Source organism: Artibeus jamaicensis, unplaced genomic scaffold (assembly GCF_021234435.1).
Source record: "Artibeus jamaicensis isolate MK-2021 breed Jamaican fruit bat unplaced genomic scaffold, CSHL_Jam_final contig_233, whole genome shotgun sequence".
Taxonomy (NCBI): Eukaryota; Metazoa; Chordata; class Mammalia; order Chiroptera; family Phyllostomidae; genus Artibeus; species Artibeus jamaicensis.
In genome coordinates, this window is record NW_026521486.1 from 37,400,883 (window position 1) to 37,417,895 (window position 17,013).

General features: G+C 37.8%; 1 protein-coding gene across 1 annotated transcript in view; it reads right to left on the reverse strand.

Annotated features, from left to right (window-relative positions):
- Positions 1 to 17,013, reverse strand: part of OVCH1 (ovochymase 1) — a 76,536-nt gene that overhangs the window by 26,885 nt on the left and 32,638 nt on the right. The window contains 8 exon segments of the mRNA XM_053661425.1: positions 1,097 to 1,232; positions 2,194 to 2,241; positions 2,244 to 2,318; positions 6,729 to 7,019; positions 10,824 to 10,921; positions 11,229 to 11,380; positions 14,817 to 14,900; positions 14,903 to 14,973. Coding sequence (XP_053517400.1) covers positions 1,117 to 1,232; positions 2,194 to 2,241; positions 2,244 to 2,318; positions 6,729 to 7,019; positions 10,824 to 10,921; positions 11,229 to 11,380; positions 14,817 to 14,900; positions 14,903 to 14,973 — 935 coding nt within the window. The 3' untranslated portion in view covers positions 1,097 to 1,116.

Below are 17,013 nucleotides of genomic sequence, written 5' to 3' on the forward strand. Positions count from 1 at the left end.
TAGGTATGACCCAGGTAAGCAGCATAAGAGTTAGTTGGGTTTTGTTTTTAACTTAATTGAAGGAGCATTTGGTTAGTGTCAATTACAAATTTAAAAAAATCAAAACAGTAACTTATTTCAATATCGTATAAGAGATCAGTTTATATCACCTGTAAGACACACTCTGAATATAAAACAGTCTAAGAATATTTAATAAAATAAAATAAAAAACATAGTTTTTCATGGGAGACTAGTTACGTCTTAATTTCTAGCCTGATCCAAGTCCTTCATTAACCCACAGGTGACCCTGGCAGGCCAAGGGCGTCGGTTTCATGTGGAAGTTGATAATGTCTAGGCAAATGATGTGATTTGGAGGCTAATAACCTCTAGTGGCATCTATGGCACAGATGGAAGAATGTCAGAAATGATTTCTAAAAAGCATATACTGTTATTTACTTTGTTCAGAATTTAATGCATCACTGTAATTGACTTAGTATGCCTTAGTTTTTATATCTGCTTCTTTGTGCTTGGGTAAAAGAAAGATTTCTACTTTAATTTACAACAATTAAAAAAGATTCTCTAATTCTTACTTTGTCAAAAGGTTTAAGTAAATTCGTGCATCATGGTGAATGGCTGGTTAATCATGTAAAGTACTCTGAATTCTGACTGGCATCCTTTTAGAGTGAAGGATCTACTCTTGTCTGAATTGCCTCAAACTCCCCCAAATCGCATAAATTTACTTCAGATTGATATTACATAAAACTTCATTTTTCACTTATCTGTTTAAATTTATCTTATTGTTTCATTCCAGGAAAGTTCTATTTCCATCATGTCAATTTAAGAATCACTTACTGAGTACCTACTAAGTGACAGAAGATTCTATATATATATATTTTTTAATCTCTAAAACTCTGAGATTTGACTTTCCACTTTGCCTAATAAATGATCTCTTTAGTTCAAAAAGCACAATTTATTAATGGGAATAATCTTACAATTAGCTTTTGTATGTTAAAGGCCTCAGATCAGGTGAAAAATAATGCTTCAGGCACATACTAAGGGGTATTACCTGTCGAGTAACCCTTCCCATACTTCTTTCATCATAATTAACAGTCCTCACCTCCTAGTACTTCTGTAAAACTATGTCAGGATCTGTATGATTCCTGCTGGTTTGGTCAGAATAACATGGTTACAAGTGGCCACGTGCTCTTGGTTTGAACTCTGAGGAATTCTGGTTATTTTACTGAATTTTGGACCTAGAAATAAAGAAAGAAAAGGACATGAGAATAAAACTAATTTTTAAAAGGTTTGCTATATGCCTTTTCAGATCAAAGCTGCACATTTTCTTCTCTAAAAAAGTTAACGGTAGGTGCTGAGTGTCCCTGACACATCTCTAACTGAAACGGGCAAAGACTACAGGAAACCGGCCCCTGACACTGTGTTTGGCACAGTCCATGGAAGGTAATGTGTGGTAAATGCAGGCAAGGCTGGTTCCACGCACAGTTCTGGCAACATTCTTAACATAGTGCTTTGGGGAAAAACCGCTTTTCATGTGATATGCATGCTTTTCTTTATTATTCACTGAACTTTTCCCCAGATATATCTTTGCAGTGATTTTGGGGGCGGAGGAGAGAAACAAGCTTTCAGTTACCTATGCTCATCAAAAGTACAAAATCCTCACTAATCATATGTCCTAAAATGCAATCTGATAGATAACTCTGAATTCCATAGTTTACATTTATAATGCTAGCATCTAATGTTTGTGTAGTTCGTTTTAAAGCTCATTCTAACTTTTTATTATCATAATACTCCTCTAAAGAAAACTCTGATAGAGAGGGAACAACCGGTCCAGAGCCAGCTGAGATTTCAAATCAGATCTTCTGACCCACGAGAATTACAGCCACAGAAAAGGCTCTCCATGGTGTAAAATTGCAATCACAATAGAAAACATAGCTTTGCACCCCACTAAAACCATGTCCATTTCTGGACATGGTTTTAGCCGTGTCCAGAAATCACAGTGCTGGATGGTTTACAAGTCAATCCAGTTGTCCATGGAGCAGTTTCTCTATTGGGCCTGACCAACCTCGATCCCCTCAAACTTGCTAACTCATTGCCCACAGAAACATGACTTCTTACACAATGTACAAGCTTTGAATATTTCTAAAAAGGAAAGCATTGACTTTAAACTTTATACATTTTTACAATGACCAAACATACCTTGGATTCTAAAAACAATATAACTTCTGCCCAAAGCACCTTGTACAGGGAATGAAATGCCACCCTCACCAGTGGTCCGAAACTCATGAAAATCATTGGGTAAAGGCTTCTTCCACATAATTCACCTATGTTAAAAAAAAAATCTAGTAAAAAAACAAGGACTCAAGTTTTTTTATAGGTTTTCTATTTTAGGTACATGAACTATTTATTCTCAAGCATTATTTGTTTTTATTGAAATACATCTGGCATGTAACTTGGTGTAAATTTAAGGGATACAACATGTTGATTTGATACATTTATATGTTGCAAAATTATGGCAGTTGTAGCAATAGTTAGTTCCTTGACCACATCACATAATTCTTTCTTTTTTTTTGTGGTAGAAATAATCGATATCTAGTACCTTAGCAAGTTTGTTGATTAGAATACAATATTACTGCCTACACTCACTAAACTGTGCATCATTAGATCCCTGGGTCTTATTTGTCTATTAGTTGCAAGTGTGTACCCATCAGGTATAAATTTACTCCAGTTCACAACATGAGGAAACAGGGTTCCAGAACATAAGTGACTCGCCCAAAGTCACAGACTTGTATGCTGAGTGGGGAGGGTCGGACCGGGGCCATGAGTCTGATACCATCATGGCCTACTCTGCCGTGTCACGTGACTCCTTGAAGGGCAGTAGGCAGGAAACTATTTTATCTTTAAGTGATGGCGAAATGCCATTTTTCTCCTACAAAATTAATATAATTATTTAAAATATTTTACCATGAAGATCCATAATGGAAAACTTTTTCTATCTGAAAGTTAATTTTCCCCCTACATATCAGTCTTTCTTCAAGTGCTTTACTTTGAGAGCCTGAAGACAAAGATGGGAAAAAAGTTATAATCATGATTCTAAAACAGTTCAGAGGGCTGATTAAGAAAATATGAAAGAAGTCCTGGCTGGTGTAGCTCGGTGGATTGAGCATGGGCCTGCGAACCAGAGGATCGTGGTTGGATTCCCAATCAGGGCACATGCCTGGGTTGCAGGCCAGTTCCCAGCAGGGGATGCACAAGAGGCAACCCTACATTGATATTTCTCTCCTTCTCTCCTTCACTTCCCCTCTAAAGATAAATAAATAAAATTGTTTAAAAAAAAAAAGAAAATACGAAAGAACCTGTGAGTTTTTTAGCATCACAGTCATCTACTATTGGAATGACACTGTGTCATTCTGTAACATTCATTTAGATGCCTCCTATTCAGAAAGACATTTGCTGCTTAGACTATGCACAACTACATGCTACACACATCCCAGGTACTACTTCCCTCCCTCCTCACTTCACGTCCCTCCCAGCTCACCCACACAACCAGCTCACCCACACAACACATTATACATTTTATTTTATCCTGTTATGTGTCCTCTCCCCACTGGAACATAAGCTGGATACGGAAAGGCACTTTTTGTCCATCCATTCACTACTGGATTCCCAAGACCAGGAAGAGCCGCTCTCTGGCCCACAGGTGGTGCTCCACAAAGGCTAGCAGAGAGGAAGAGAGGGAGATTGCATCCACGAAGGAGAAAAGATTAGTTGGCGTAACATATTTGGGTAAATCATGCTCAAGTACTATTTGCAGACTGAGCAAATATTTATTTGTAGCAAGTAGAGAAAAATGCAGCTCTGGAATGAATTGCTGGCTCCCACAGGGAGACGGTAGCACTTTGCTGTGTAGAAGAATACTATCCAACTTGAATGAGGGTAATGTTCCAATTACAGTCCCACAGTTCTGCTAGCTATCTGAGGAGACAAAACAATTCTAAAAAGATCAAGACGACAATTTCAAAGCGAACAAATGCCAGGTTGAAAAATTACAGTGGTTCCTCAGTTTGTCTACATAAAAGTCAAGCAGGTTTTTCAATTGGTTATAATGACAGAAGAAAGTTTGTCCTGAAAAAATGTGTCTTTCTATATGAGAACCTAATATATAATAAAGATAGTGATATAAACTGGAAGAAAAATAAGTTATTTTTAAAGAAACAGGTATAGCATTACTTTACTATATAATACATTTTTACGGAACTAAAGAAGTACATTTTTAATTAATTTTTTCCAGAACTCAGGATGAATTATTTTTTAAACGTAAAAGCAATGAGATGAATCACAGATCAGAGATATGTATGAAGATATTTAAGCAAATAAAATTTAGAATGTTTACACCAACATATAATAAAATTTAAAGGCAAATCACAACCTTAGGAATAAGCACTTGCAACTTGTGATAAAGAAAAAAATGTCTTTATTTATAAAAGCTTTTATAAACCAATAAAAATAATAACACTTAAAAGTATATGACAATGACAAAAAATAAAAAATACAAATAGCTAAGCAATATATGAAAAATATATACACCCAATATTTTTGAGAAGTAAAAGTGCCTGTCAAATTTATATATTAGGCAACAGGCATGGTGGAAGAGGTTCCCATGTATTTCTAATGGCAGCAAAAACTGATTTAGCCTTTCTGAGGAGTGATTTAGCAGAACACACTCATGTGAAAAATGTTCTGAGTCTTTAGGTGTTATCCTAATTTGGGGAGATATAGAAGGGAACAGAATAAATAGCAAGATCCCTGCTCTTGTGAAGCTTTCATTTTAGTCAAGTAAATGAAGACAATTTCACATAAAGACCGAGGCTAAAAATGAAATAACTAGCAGAATATGATAGAAACTGATTGTCAGGAGGGAATAAATGATGCCACTTTAGACTGATAAGGTGTCTTTGAGGAGGTGATCTTTCTTTCTCTTTCTCTCTTCTTTCTTTCTCTCTCTCTCTCTCTCTCTCTCTCTCTCTCTCTCTCTCTCTCTCTCTTTCTTTCTTGCTTTCATTCCATGTGTGTCCTCCATGTGTCAGGTACTGTTCTAGGCACTGGGGATTCTTAAAGTGAAGAGACAAAAGTTTCAGCCCTCAGGAAGCTCACATTCAAAGGGGAAGATACAGGTATGAGAAAAACCCGAAATATATGAGAAGTCAATAACTGCTAAGGAAAGGGCACTAAGAAGTACACAGGTAGGAGGTGATGCAATTTATGTCCATCAAGGTAGGACTCATTAGGAAGGTGACATTCTAATCAATACTTGAGGGTGAGGGACAGGGATGAGAAGAAGCTCTTTGGACAGCTGGGTAAAGTAGGTGCACAAGGGCCCTCAGGTGAGAATGAAAGTGCCCAGAGCATGTGGAGTTAGGGGGCTGGCAGGAGAAAGGTAGGTGAGGATTTGGATTTTATTCCATCCAGCTATGAGGAGAAGACCTTGAGCAGTTTTAAGAGGTCTGGTTGTAGGGGAAAGATGTCCCTACTGGACAGGCCAGTTAATAGTTTTTCTGAAGTCTAAATGAGATAGTATTTTGAAAGAAAGATCCATTTAACAAATGTGTGTGCCTTTTCTCTTGGGGGCAATGCTTCCACTCACTCCTCTGCCATTTTGCCAAACCCATAGATGAGTGGAGCCAAAATCTATGGTACATTTACATGATGCAATACTACCCTGCAGAAAGAAAGGAGTCTCTACCCTTTGTGACAGCATGGATGGAACTGGAGAACATTACACGAAGTGAAGTAAGCCAGGCAGTGAAAGACAAATACCATATAATTTCACCTATAGGTGAGAACCTAATCAACAAAACAAGCAAGTAAAATATAACTAGAGACATTGAAATTAACACCAAACTGACAGTAACCAGAGGGGAGGTGGGAGGGGACAATGGGGGGAAAGGGCTCTCAGGAATGTGTATAAAGGACACATGGACAAAACCAAAGGGGAGTTTGGATCAAGAGTGGGAGGTGGGGCTGGCCGGGGTGGGGGGAGTGATGGGGGGAGAATGGAGACAACTATGCTTGAACAACAATTTAAAAAATGTGAAAAATTTGTGTTTGCCTTTTAAGTTAATGATTTAACCTCTCACCCTAATGTAAACCTAAGAAAATAATCTCACTTTCAAAGCAATTTCGCAGGCCTCCATGTACTCCTGAATCGAGCACATGCATAGGTATGTGCACCATACACACAAACATTTCATTCCAGGTTTCCCCATTAACCATATTACTTCCAACACTTTCCTCTTCACTGAGAGACAAAAGGCCTGTATGACACCGACACAGACAAGATGTGGCATCTTCATTTTGTTGAACAAAAATGGGTTTGCTGGCACATGAGATAAAATGACAGCTGGCATGTTACTAACAATGTTTTTAATTCTGCCAATTTAAAAGCCTTTAATATATTTTGCTTCATTTAAAAATTTAATACTGCCTTCCCACCCCGCATTTTTAACCATCTTGACTCTTGCATATGCACAGTTCAGGCATTCTGGCATGTTTTTGGTATGTTTAAAGAAGTCTGCCCCTTTTGCCTTTTTTTCCCTTGACTATACAAGCAATAAAATACAAACACACACACTCAACCTTTAGTATACCTGTTTTGTATGTTTTGAACATATTAGGTGGGCCTAGGAAAAAAGGCATGCCTATTACATGGATCTCCATTTTGGCGGTATTATTACCAAATCCAAGGACCGCCTCTGCAGAACAGAGTTCCAGCCTGAAGTTTAAACGCCAGTAAGGGTTACCTGATGTCCTTCTCTCCCTGTGGCCTTCTTCATAAATAATCAGGGCTGAGTCTTGACACATATGAGACCCAGGGAGTGACAGGTATTTGACTGTAAATTTGGCTGTACTGCTTGGTGAGGCTCTGAGCATCCAAGAACATTCCAGCTTTCCCTGATAACCCAGTGGATACCTTGGAGTTGATTAAAAGCCTCTGGGCTCTTCTAGCTTCACTTCAGAGAAACAGCCTGCAGTTCAGAACCCACAGATGCCAGGGACAAACATAAGCAAAGCCGAGAAAAATGAGGTTCTATCACAAAGTTGGAAAAATTAGGTTTACAAGGAGGAAAGTAAAACTTTACTATACTTCGTCACAAGTCCTTCGGTAAAAAAGATCATCCCATTTAATGTGTCCTATTTTCTTGACATGAGATTGCAAGAGTAGAATTTAAATTATAATGATGTAAAATGACTTTTAACTGAATTTTTAAAATTTCTTAGAAAATGCACAATGGCTTACACTCTCTACTCCGGCATGTCTTCATTTCTTTCCTTCTTTGAGATGCAACTAAAGATCTGTTCCTAAATCTTTACTAATTTCACTGAGCATTTATCCTACTGGGACTAATGATTACATGCATGCAATTTGTGATTGAGGTCAAGAAAAGAAGAATTTGCTGAAAGCTCTTGAATATCTCTCATTTCTCTGACTTATTTCTAAGTTCAAGGCTGCCATTAGACCTGCAGGGATACCTGCAGAGCTGCAGCTGCCGGTAGCTCTCTGGCCCACTGATTTTGTAACCAGCTTCTCCTTCTTCAGGTTACATCCTTGACTGTTCCTTCTTCCCTTATGCCTATTTAGTCCCTCGATAAAAGTCTTCCGAGCAATTACATATTGAAATACTTATACTTAAATTAACACATTTTATTATGTATTTGTTAATATATACATGATTATATGTGTATTATGTAGAAAAATTATTAATCTAACCAGGTAGCAATGAAGGGTGGTAGAAGGGAAATAAAATGCTGCAAGAATTCAGGATGCTAGTCCACTGCCCAGTCTTCTGTTGCTTCTCTGCGAATTCTCCTTTTCATTTATATGGCTACAGCAATGTAATTTATAGGCTTATTAAGTCTACTTTGACTTAATAGTAACCTAACTGATTTACCAGTCTCTAATCTTCCCCTACCATGCCCTCCAATCTGGGAACAGTGTATGAAACAGAAGAACGGAGTTCTTTCTTTGTTTAGAGCAGCTAAAGTAGTACACCGCACAATGTCTTTCATAGTCTGCCCCTAATACGTCTTTCCGATCTTTTCAATTTTTTTTCTTCTCCACATGAATCCTCTGTGACAAATATGCCTGAAAAAGGAGACAAATCATAAAAATTCATGAATTCCCAACCAGTCACTGCTTTTTATAAATGGGGAACAATTAAAAAATAGCTAAGATGCATTAATTCCCTTACATAAAAAACGAGTGGTGAGAGCAGGTGGGTGTTAAATGTGGCATAGTCCTAACATTTTTCTCTCATACAATAGTCCTAGAACTAAAATAAAACAATGCAGATTCATGTGTAAAACTTTCCAAGTTCTTCAGCATGCATAAGAATTCCTGAACATATACAAGTGAGAAATATTTTCTCTACATATTAACATTTATTTTCCAATAGCCTGAATGGGATAGGTCAAAGAACACATCACTACCACTTATTGACCCTTCTCCCTGCTCATGTCACCCATATTCTCAGTGCTGTACCTGCATTAAATTACTTAGGTACACATTCAAATTATTTAAGCCAACCAACCCATTGAAATCATTAGGTTTTAGAATCCTGGACCTAAGTTTGCTCTCTATCTCAACCCCAATTCCAGACTTCATTTCTTTAAGGATTATATTTATTTATTGTTAGAGAGGGAGGAAGGAAGGGAGAAACAGAAGGAGAAAAACACTGATGTGTGAGAGAGTCGTTTGCCTCTTGCATGCCCCCAACCGGGGACCTGGCCTGCAACTGAGGCAACTGACTCACTGGGAATCCAACCTGTGGCCTTTGGTTCACAGGCCGGCACTCAATTCACTGAGCCATACCAGCCAGGGCTCCAGATTTCATTTTAATCTAAATATGACTCTGACTCTTGTTCTGACTCTTTGACTCTTGTGTTGTCAGACCATATCGCCCACAGCTGGTCTCTGAGTTATTCCTTTTCACTCCTAGATTTTAGCAGACATTCCCTCCCACACTATTCCTCCAACGCTTGCTGATTTCAGTATCCCTATAATGGAGATGATGATTCCAGAACTGAAGCTTGTCGATTTCTCAACTTCCCCCGACCCGAGCTCAGCCTCATCCCAAAGGTCAGTCCCTAGAGGCCTGTTCATTAGAAGAAACCCCAAGCTTTTCATAATCTCAATTTTAAGCACCACGGTCTCCAACCATAAACTTCTGTCTTTTAAGTTCCTCCAACTCCTTACAACTTTTGAGACTTGCAATTCAACTATCCCAGGGATTTTCCACCGGTATGCCATGGCATAATAGTGTGCCACAACAATTTTAAAACAGGCAATACCTGACTATTTAGTGAGGAGCACTGACCTCTTTTTCCTTAGACTGTCAAATTAAAAAAATGTCAAGAACCAACTCATCAATAACTTTCCGGTGTGAATGAATCAAAATTATACCTAACTTTTTGGTTAGATCAGCAAAACATATGTTTTTTGGTGTGCCAAAGAATTTTAGTACACTGTGTTTGTGTGCCATGGCATGAAAAAGCTGGAAAATTGCTAACTACCTACCCTGTCCCCTCTTCCTTGGTCCCTGACTCATCTCACATCCTTGTTTACTCCTTTCCTACTTCAATTCCAATGACCCATTGTTTTAGTCCCTTCTTCACACATACTCTCACTTCCCTCATACCCTTGCATCCCTGGGAAAATCCATACCAACTGAATGAATTCTCTGCCTGCTCTGCATCTATGTGGTAGTGCTCAGTGTCTACAGAGGAGAATGTACAATTAAGTCAACTGGTTGGTCTCCTTCTGAATTTATCATCATTAATCTCAGAGGTTTTTATGCTGCCCAATAATTCTACTACATTTTCTTAGTCTAAGCACTTAGCCACTTTTTTTAGAGAACTTTTTCATACTTTCCCTTTTTTTCCCTTTTAAAACTCTTGAACCTTCCTTCATAATGCCCTATTGCATTTGCTGAGAAAACAGGAGCAATTAGAAAAAAATGCCAGAAGCTCCCATCTCTACATGTACCCATACACCTGTGTCAGTGACTGAATATTCTGCCTTCCATTTGGCAATTATGGAGGTACTGCGCTTTGCTCCTAAGACCAATCCCTCTGGCCAAGCACTAGATTTCATCCCTTTCTTCTGCTGGAGTCATCGATCTAACAATTCCCCAACCCCCTTTGCTTGCATCTTCTTCAATTTTTCTCCAACTCCTTTTACTGTATACTAGGTCAAATATATGTGGGAGTGGGTGGGAAAGAGCTAAATGAAAGGGGAAAGATCCTGACCATTAGAAAACCAAGAATGATGATATTATAGAATTTTCATCTCCCCACAAGTCTACTACAGACTTCAAAACCTCAGGCTACTGTTTGTTCTTCACTAACAATAAAAATCCTATTAGAAAACAGACAGTAATTATGGGAGAATCGAGAGAGACAGTAACCCTCATGCTAGTCTTGGGGTTCTCATAGCTGGAGTCTTACATGAACAAGACACCTGAAAGTATAAGAACCTTTGTTTATATAGGAATAAATAGCTCAGAGGTCAAAATAATGCTCTGCACTTCAAATTCAGGCAGTTGTTCACAATCAAAAGATTTTTTTTAACCTGTGACCACTGTATCTATGAAGTAGAAAAGATCCCCAGACCATCACAATCACAAATATCATCTCTTTCAGTTTGAACTCCCTAACAGAATGAAAACACAGAGCTTAGAGTGTTCCAAGGAAAATAAGGGGGCCCAGACATGGAATGCTTTTTGCTAAATTCTTACTAGCTGTTTTAATGGGATAACATGAATATCCGTTACCCAGCCCAGATGCACTGTCTGTTGAAGTTATGAGTGGTGGCCATTGTTTCCTTGTTAAGGTTTTGCTTTTATTATTTATCTGAAGTGAAGCAAAATTTGTATCTGGAGAGAACAGGGTAAAAATAAATAAAAATGAGTGCCTGGAGACCACACATAGTCTGTACCAAAGCCGCTTTTGTTAAAGGGAAATGCATGTCAAGTATTCGAACAGCCTGAGGAAAAGTCAGCTTTACCCTAACTCTGTATAAGGGGGAACATATTCTTACAGAACTTTAATGTGCATTTTAATGGGTTTTAAAACTAAAATAAATAAAATATTACTTTATAGTCTTCTCTTCCTTAATGCTGATGGAAATCTAAAGAAAGAGACATGGTTTTTATAATTATTGGAAAGATACTTACCATTTTGGGGACTGAATCCAGTCCAGGAAGACACTCACCCTGGCAAATACACCTGGCTTCCCTGGTCGGGCATAGCCAGCTCCCCAGCTGATGAAGCCACAGAGGCAAAAGAGATCGTTTTCATGTCTACACACTAATGGTCCACCAGCGTCTCCCTGAAACACCAAGGAAACATGTTCTAGAAATTTGCTTTAATCAGAGCTCCTGTTTTTTAATTTTGGAATAGGAATAATGAATAATTTATTCATACTGCATTTCTTTAAATTCTTAAAAGTCATTCTATGTCAATTTGTATACCTTAGACTCAAATAAATAAAATTGCAAATGAAAGAGGAGACATTATGGCGGATACCACAGAAATATAAAGAGACTATAATAAATAAATGATATACCCCAAATCAGACCACCTGGAAGAAATGCAGCCAGGCCATACATAATGATATTTTAGTCAGTGACAAACCACATATATGATGGTGGTCCCATAATATTTTCCTGAAACTGAAAAATTTCTATTACCTAGTGACATTGTAGCTATCCTAACATGGTAGTGCAATGCATTATTTATATGTTTGTGGTGATGTGGGTGTAAACAATCCCACTGTGCTGCCAGTCATGTAAAAATAGAGCACATGCTATTACAGTAGTAGGCTATGCAATCTGGGTTTGCATAAGTACAATCTATGATGTTTGCACAAAGAGGAAATCTCCTAATGACATATTTCTCAGAATGTATCCTTGTCATCAAGCAGGGCATGTGACCTAGAATTATACAACTCGCCAAGTCTTAATCATAAGGCAATAAAAAATCAGACAGACCAATGCACGTAAGGAGATTGATTTAGTAGTCAAAAACATTCCAACAGAGAAAAGTCCAGGACCAGATGGCATCACTGATGAATCTACTAAACATTTAAAGAATTAACTCCAATTCTTTGCAAACTCTTCAAAAAAATTGAAAAGGCGGGAACACTCCCAGGCTCATTTTATGAGGCCAGCATTAGCCTGAGACCCAGGACAGATAAGGATGCTACAAGACAAGAAAATCACGGCCCAGTATCCCTGATAATTATAATACAAAAGTTCTCAACAAAATACAGACAGACCCTGACTCACAATGGTTTGACTTACAGTTTTTGACTTTATGATGGTAAAAAAGCAATATGCAGTTAGTAAAAACTATACTTTGAATTATAATCTTTTCCTGGGCTAGCAATATACAGTATTATCATATTGCTCTCTAGTGATGCTGGTCAATGGCAGTGAGATGATTTTGCCCAACTGTAGGCTAATGTAAATGTTCTGAGCACATTTAAGGTAACTGAGGCCAAGCTATGATGTTTGGTCAACTAGGCGTATTAAACGCATTTCCACTTAAATATATTTTCAACTTATGATGGGGTTCTTAGGATGTAACTTTATCATAAGTCAAGGAACATGTATACTAGCAAACTAAATGCAAAACTAAATGAATCCAAAAGGAAAATACACCATGATCAAGTGGGATTTATCCCAGTGACCCTGGGATGGTTCAACATACACAAATCAGTAAGTGTGATTTACCACATTAATACAAGGGAAGTTAAAATTATATTATCATGTTGTTAGTATAGAAAAAGCATCTAACATCTATTATATGTTCATGATATTAAAAAATCTCTCAACAAATTGGATATAGACAGAACATACCTCAACATGATAAAATCTATACATAGCTACACACAGCTAACATCATATTCAGCAGTGAAAGGTTGAAACATTTTCATCTAAGATCGGGAACAAGACTAGGGTACCAACTCTCACTATCACTATTCAATATGGTACTGGAGGCCTTTGCCAAAGCAATTAGACAAAATTTTAGAAGGGCATACAAATCAAAAAAGGAAGAAGTAAAACTGTTTGCAGATGATATAATCTTATATATAGAAAATTCTAAAGACTCTACCAAAAAACTGTTGGAACTAATCAACAAATGCAGTAAAGTTTTAGGATACTAAATGAACATATAGAAATCAGTGTGTCTCTATACACTAACAAAATATATAAAAAAGAAATTCAAAAAATCTTATGTACAATATCATCAAAAAGAATAAAATACTTACTAATAAATTCAGCTGAGAATGTGAAAGCTCTCTACTGAAAATTATAAGATTCTGACAAAAGAAATTGAAGAAAACACAAATAATTGAAAAGCTATCTCACGTTCATGGATTGGAAGAATTAATATTATTAAAATGTCCATACGAATGAAAGCTATCTACAAATTCAATGCAGTTTATGTCAAAATTTTAGTGACACCTTTTACGGAAATAAAAATATTCTAAAATTCATATGAAACCACAAAAGACCAAAGAGCCAAAATAATCCTGAGAAAGAACAAATTTAAAGACATCAGACTTCTTCATTTTAATATATGTGGTCTATCCAGAAGGTATCCAGCCATGTAATATGAAAAATGAAGACATTTATCGAAGAAGATACAAGATACAAGAAACATTGTACATAGGACAATGATACTTTAGTCCCCTTCAAAGTAGGCACCTGGGGACCTCACACGGTTATCCCAGGTGCCATCAGCTGTCCTGTCAGATTTTCATAAATCTCATTGACGGAGGGAAGAAGGGATCACTTCCCTTCCCTCTTTATGCTTTCAGGTGGAAGGACTTCTATTGAGATTAATACCCAGTTTTTTTCCCCATAGAGGTGACATTCATTGGTCCATGTTTCTTGATTGGTGGAGGGGCCACCAAAAAGCTGTAAAAACTAGAGATTTGTTATTTCTTTCCTCTCTACTCTATCCCAGTGTGAAACTTGTGGAGATCACCACTTTCCTTTAGGTGGGCTGCTCAAATCCACACTAGATATTGAAGGTGGGCTACAGAGTGTTAGAAACTCTTTTCGGTTGTACATCTAAAATCTCACTCCTTAGTTGGCTTCATAAATAGTAAAGCTGGTGTTTGTGAGGTAGTTGCTCATATTCTGTCTTTTTATTACATGATTCTGAACTTGCCAACAGTGTCATTGCCCCTGTGAGTACATCTACAATATCACTGAAATTAAACTAGTGCTCTGCGATTTGGTTTTCACTGTATACAAAAACCATTTTTTCAAAGATTCTTATTTTCTTCATGCTTATTCTATTTTACTCCATGGGGGTAGAAAAACAAGTGTGAGTTTACTGAAGATTAACAAGAATTTAAAACAAGGAAACTCTTCAGTGATAAACAGGATACACTAATTTAGAATCCTTATTTGCTTGTTTCTCTCTTCCCAAAGCCTGAAATATATCTGAAAACATCTTCCCACCTGCAGGCCAGTTTAGTGGTGCTGCATCATCTACTTTCTCATGGCCCCTTGCTGCATCCCCCTGCTCTCGTGGCTGTAGATTCTTACCACCCACCTCTACCATCTCAGCAAGCTTGAATACAGTAACTCACTCTGCCTGTCCTCCTTTTGGCCTTTGGGCGAGGGGACCTTGCATGATGCTATGAAGTACAGACTAAGAGCTGTCTGTGGCTTTGAGAGTCATCTCCTCTTGTGCAAGGAGACTCTCTAGCAGATGACGATTTCCTGTCTTCCTCTGCAAAATCTCACCTGACAGCCCTCTCCCCCTCCAGCTACAAGGCCAGCACAGATCAGCCTCTCTTTCATCCTTCCTGGGTGAGGAGAATAGTAAGTGCGTGTGTAGATCTCTCTCTCTCTAACACAGGCACCTGAATCTGCTATAGGCGACTCACCAGGCTACCATCTAATTAAGAAACTGATTCAGAAAGAGAGCTTCATGATGGATGCAAGAAGTCAGGTTAAAAATATTGAAGCTCAGACTTGCTCTGCACTAACATAATTGCAATCATTCCATTGTGCCTGAGCTGGTGTAAAATGCTAAATCAAAAAATATAAGGAGGGCATACAGAGGATCCAGAGACACATGAGAAGATGCTCAGTATCACTAGTTATCAGAGAGATACAAATTAAAACCACAATGAGATACCACTTTACAGTGGTCAGAATGGCCATCATAAACAAAGCAACAAACAACAAGTGTTGGAGAGGATGTGGAGAAAAGTGGACCCTAGTTTACTGTTGGTGGGATTGCAGACTGGTAAAGACACTATGGATAACAGTATGGAATTTTTAAGAAAACTAAAAATGAATATGCCTTTTGACCCAGCAATTCCACTGCTAGGATTATATCCTCAGAACCCTGAAACATCAATCCAAAAGAACCTATGCACCCCAATGTTCATAGCAGCACAATTTACAATAGCCAAGAGGTGGAAGCAACCTAGGTGCCCAGCAGTAAATGAATGGATCAAAAAACTATGGTACATTTACACAATGGAATTCTATGCAGCAGAAAGAAAGAAGGAGCTCCTACCCTTTGCAACAGCATGGATGGAACTGGAAAGCATTATGCTGAGTGAAATAAGCCAGGCAGTGAAGGACAAATACCACATGATCTCACCTTTAACAGGAACCTAGTCAACAAAACAAACAAACAAGCAAATATAACCAAAGACACTGAAATTGAGAACAGGCTGACAGTGACCAGAGGGCAGAGGGGAGGGAATTTCAGGGGAAAAGGGGAAGGGTTTACAGGAACAAGTATAAAGGTCACATGGATAAAAAGTAAGGGGGTGGGAAATGGGAGGGAGTTGGGGAGCACTGGGGAGGTGGGCTGGGATGGAAGTAAAAGGCAGAAAACTGTACTTGAACAACAGTTAAAATAAATAAATAGATAAATAAATAAATAAGTATATATATATGTATATACATATATACACAAAATGCAGAGTATTTTCATTTCCAGATGTGACATCTTTGTGAAGGAAGGACATTGGCAAGAGAACAAGACCAGAAACATTTTTCTAGCTTATTTCTAATTTAAATATTAGTGTTTTAAACAATGCTACATAAAAACTCAGAAAAAAAACCAAGATATGAACTGGTGTTATAGGTGATTGATATGATTACAAATATATACATTATGTAAATATATATTATAAATATGCGATAGCAATATGTTCCTATGATTTCCTAATATAAATTAAAATCATATTTCTTTTTTCCTCAATTGACACAGTCGCCTAAACTCAACTCCAATTTAAAATGACACTAAAGAATTTCTTCTCATAATTGACCCTCCATCATGCCTGTCTTAACACATATTTTGCATGAAATTCTATCACATTAGATTCATGACATTACAACAATTAGGTTTACTATTTTATAGTCTTAAACCTTTTGGAACAAAATAAAAATTACCTTACATTTATATAGCAAGCACCCAACAGTACCACAGCATTATGGGGTGGGCTCGCACTGGTCTCACACACAGAAAGGGCACAGCTCTGGAAATTCGATCTCACAGCACCTGTGGGACAGAACCAGTACTGCAGCCTAGTTTGGACCAAATCTTATGCTGTTCTTGATACACTAATCTAACACACAAGTATTTTAATGTATTTAAACTCCTCTTTTCAGGGACCATGCCTCCCATCGGTGTTGCTTACCATGTCTCAAAATCAAGAACTCATTTTCTTTGAGTCAGAAGGAATAGATTCCTCTTCCATAAGACTGTAAGCACCTCTCAGTCACCTGGTGGTCATGAAGTTGGCAAAGGCTGAAGGTTTCAGAGAATGGGTATACTTATTCAGGGGCTTTGCAACCAGTCTGTCAGTAAATATTTCCTTTTCACTCTAATCTGGGTAAACTTCTAGCTCTGGGGAGAGGGTGCTGAATTAGACAGAGATCTGCCCCCGGAGGTTCCCCCTCTAAGGGATGGGCTGCA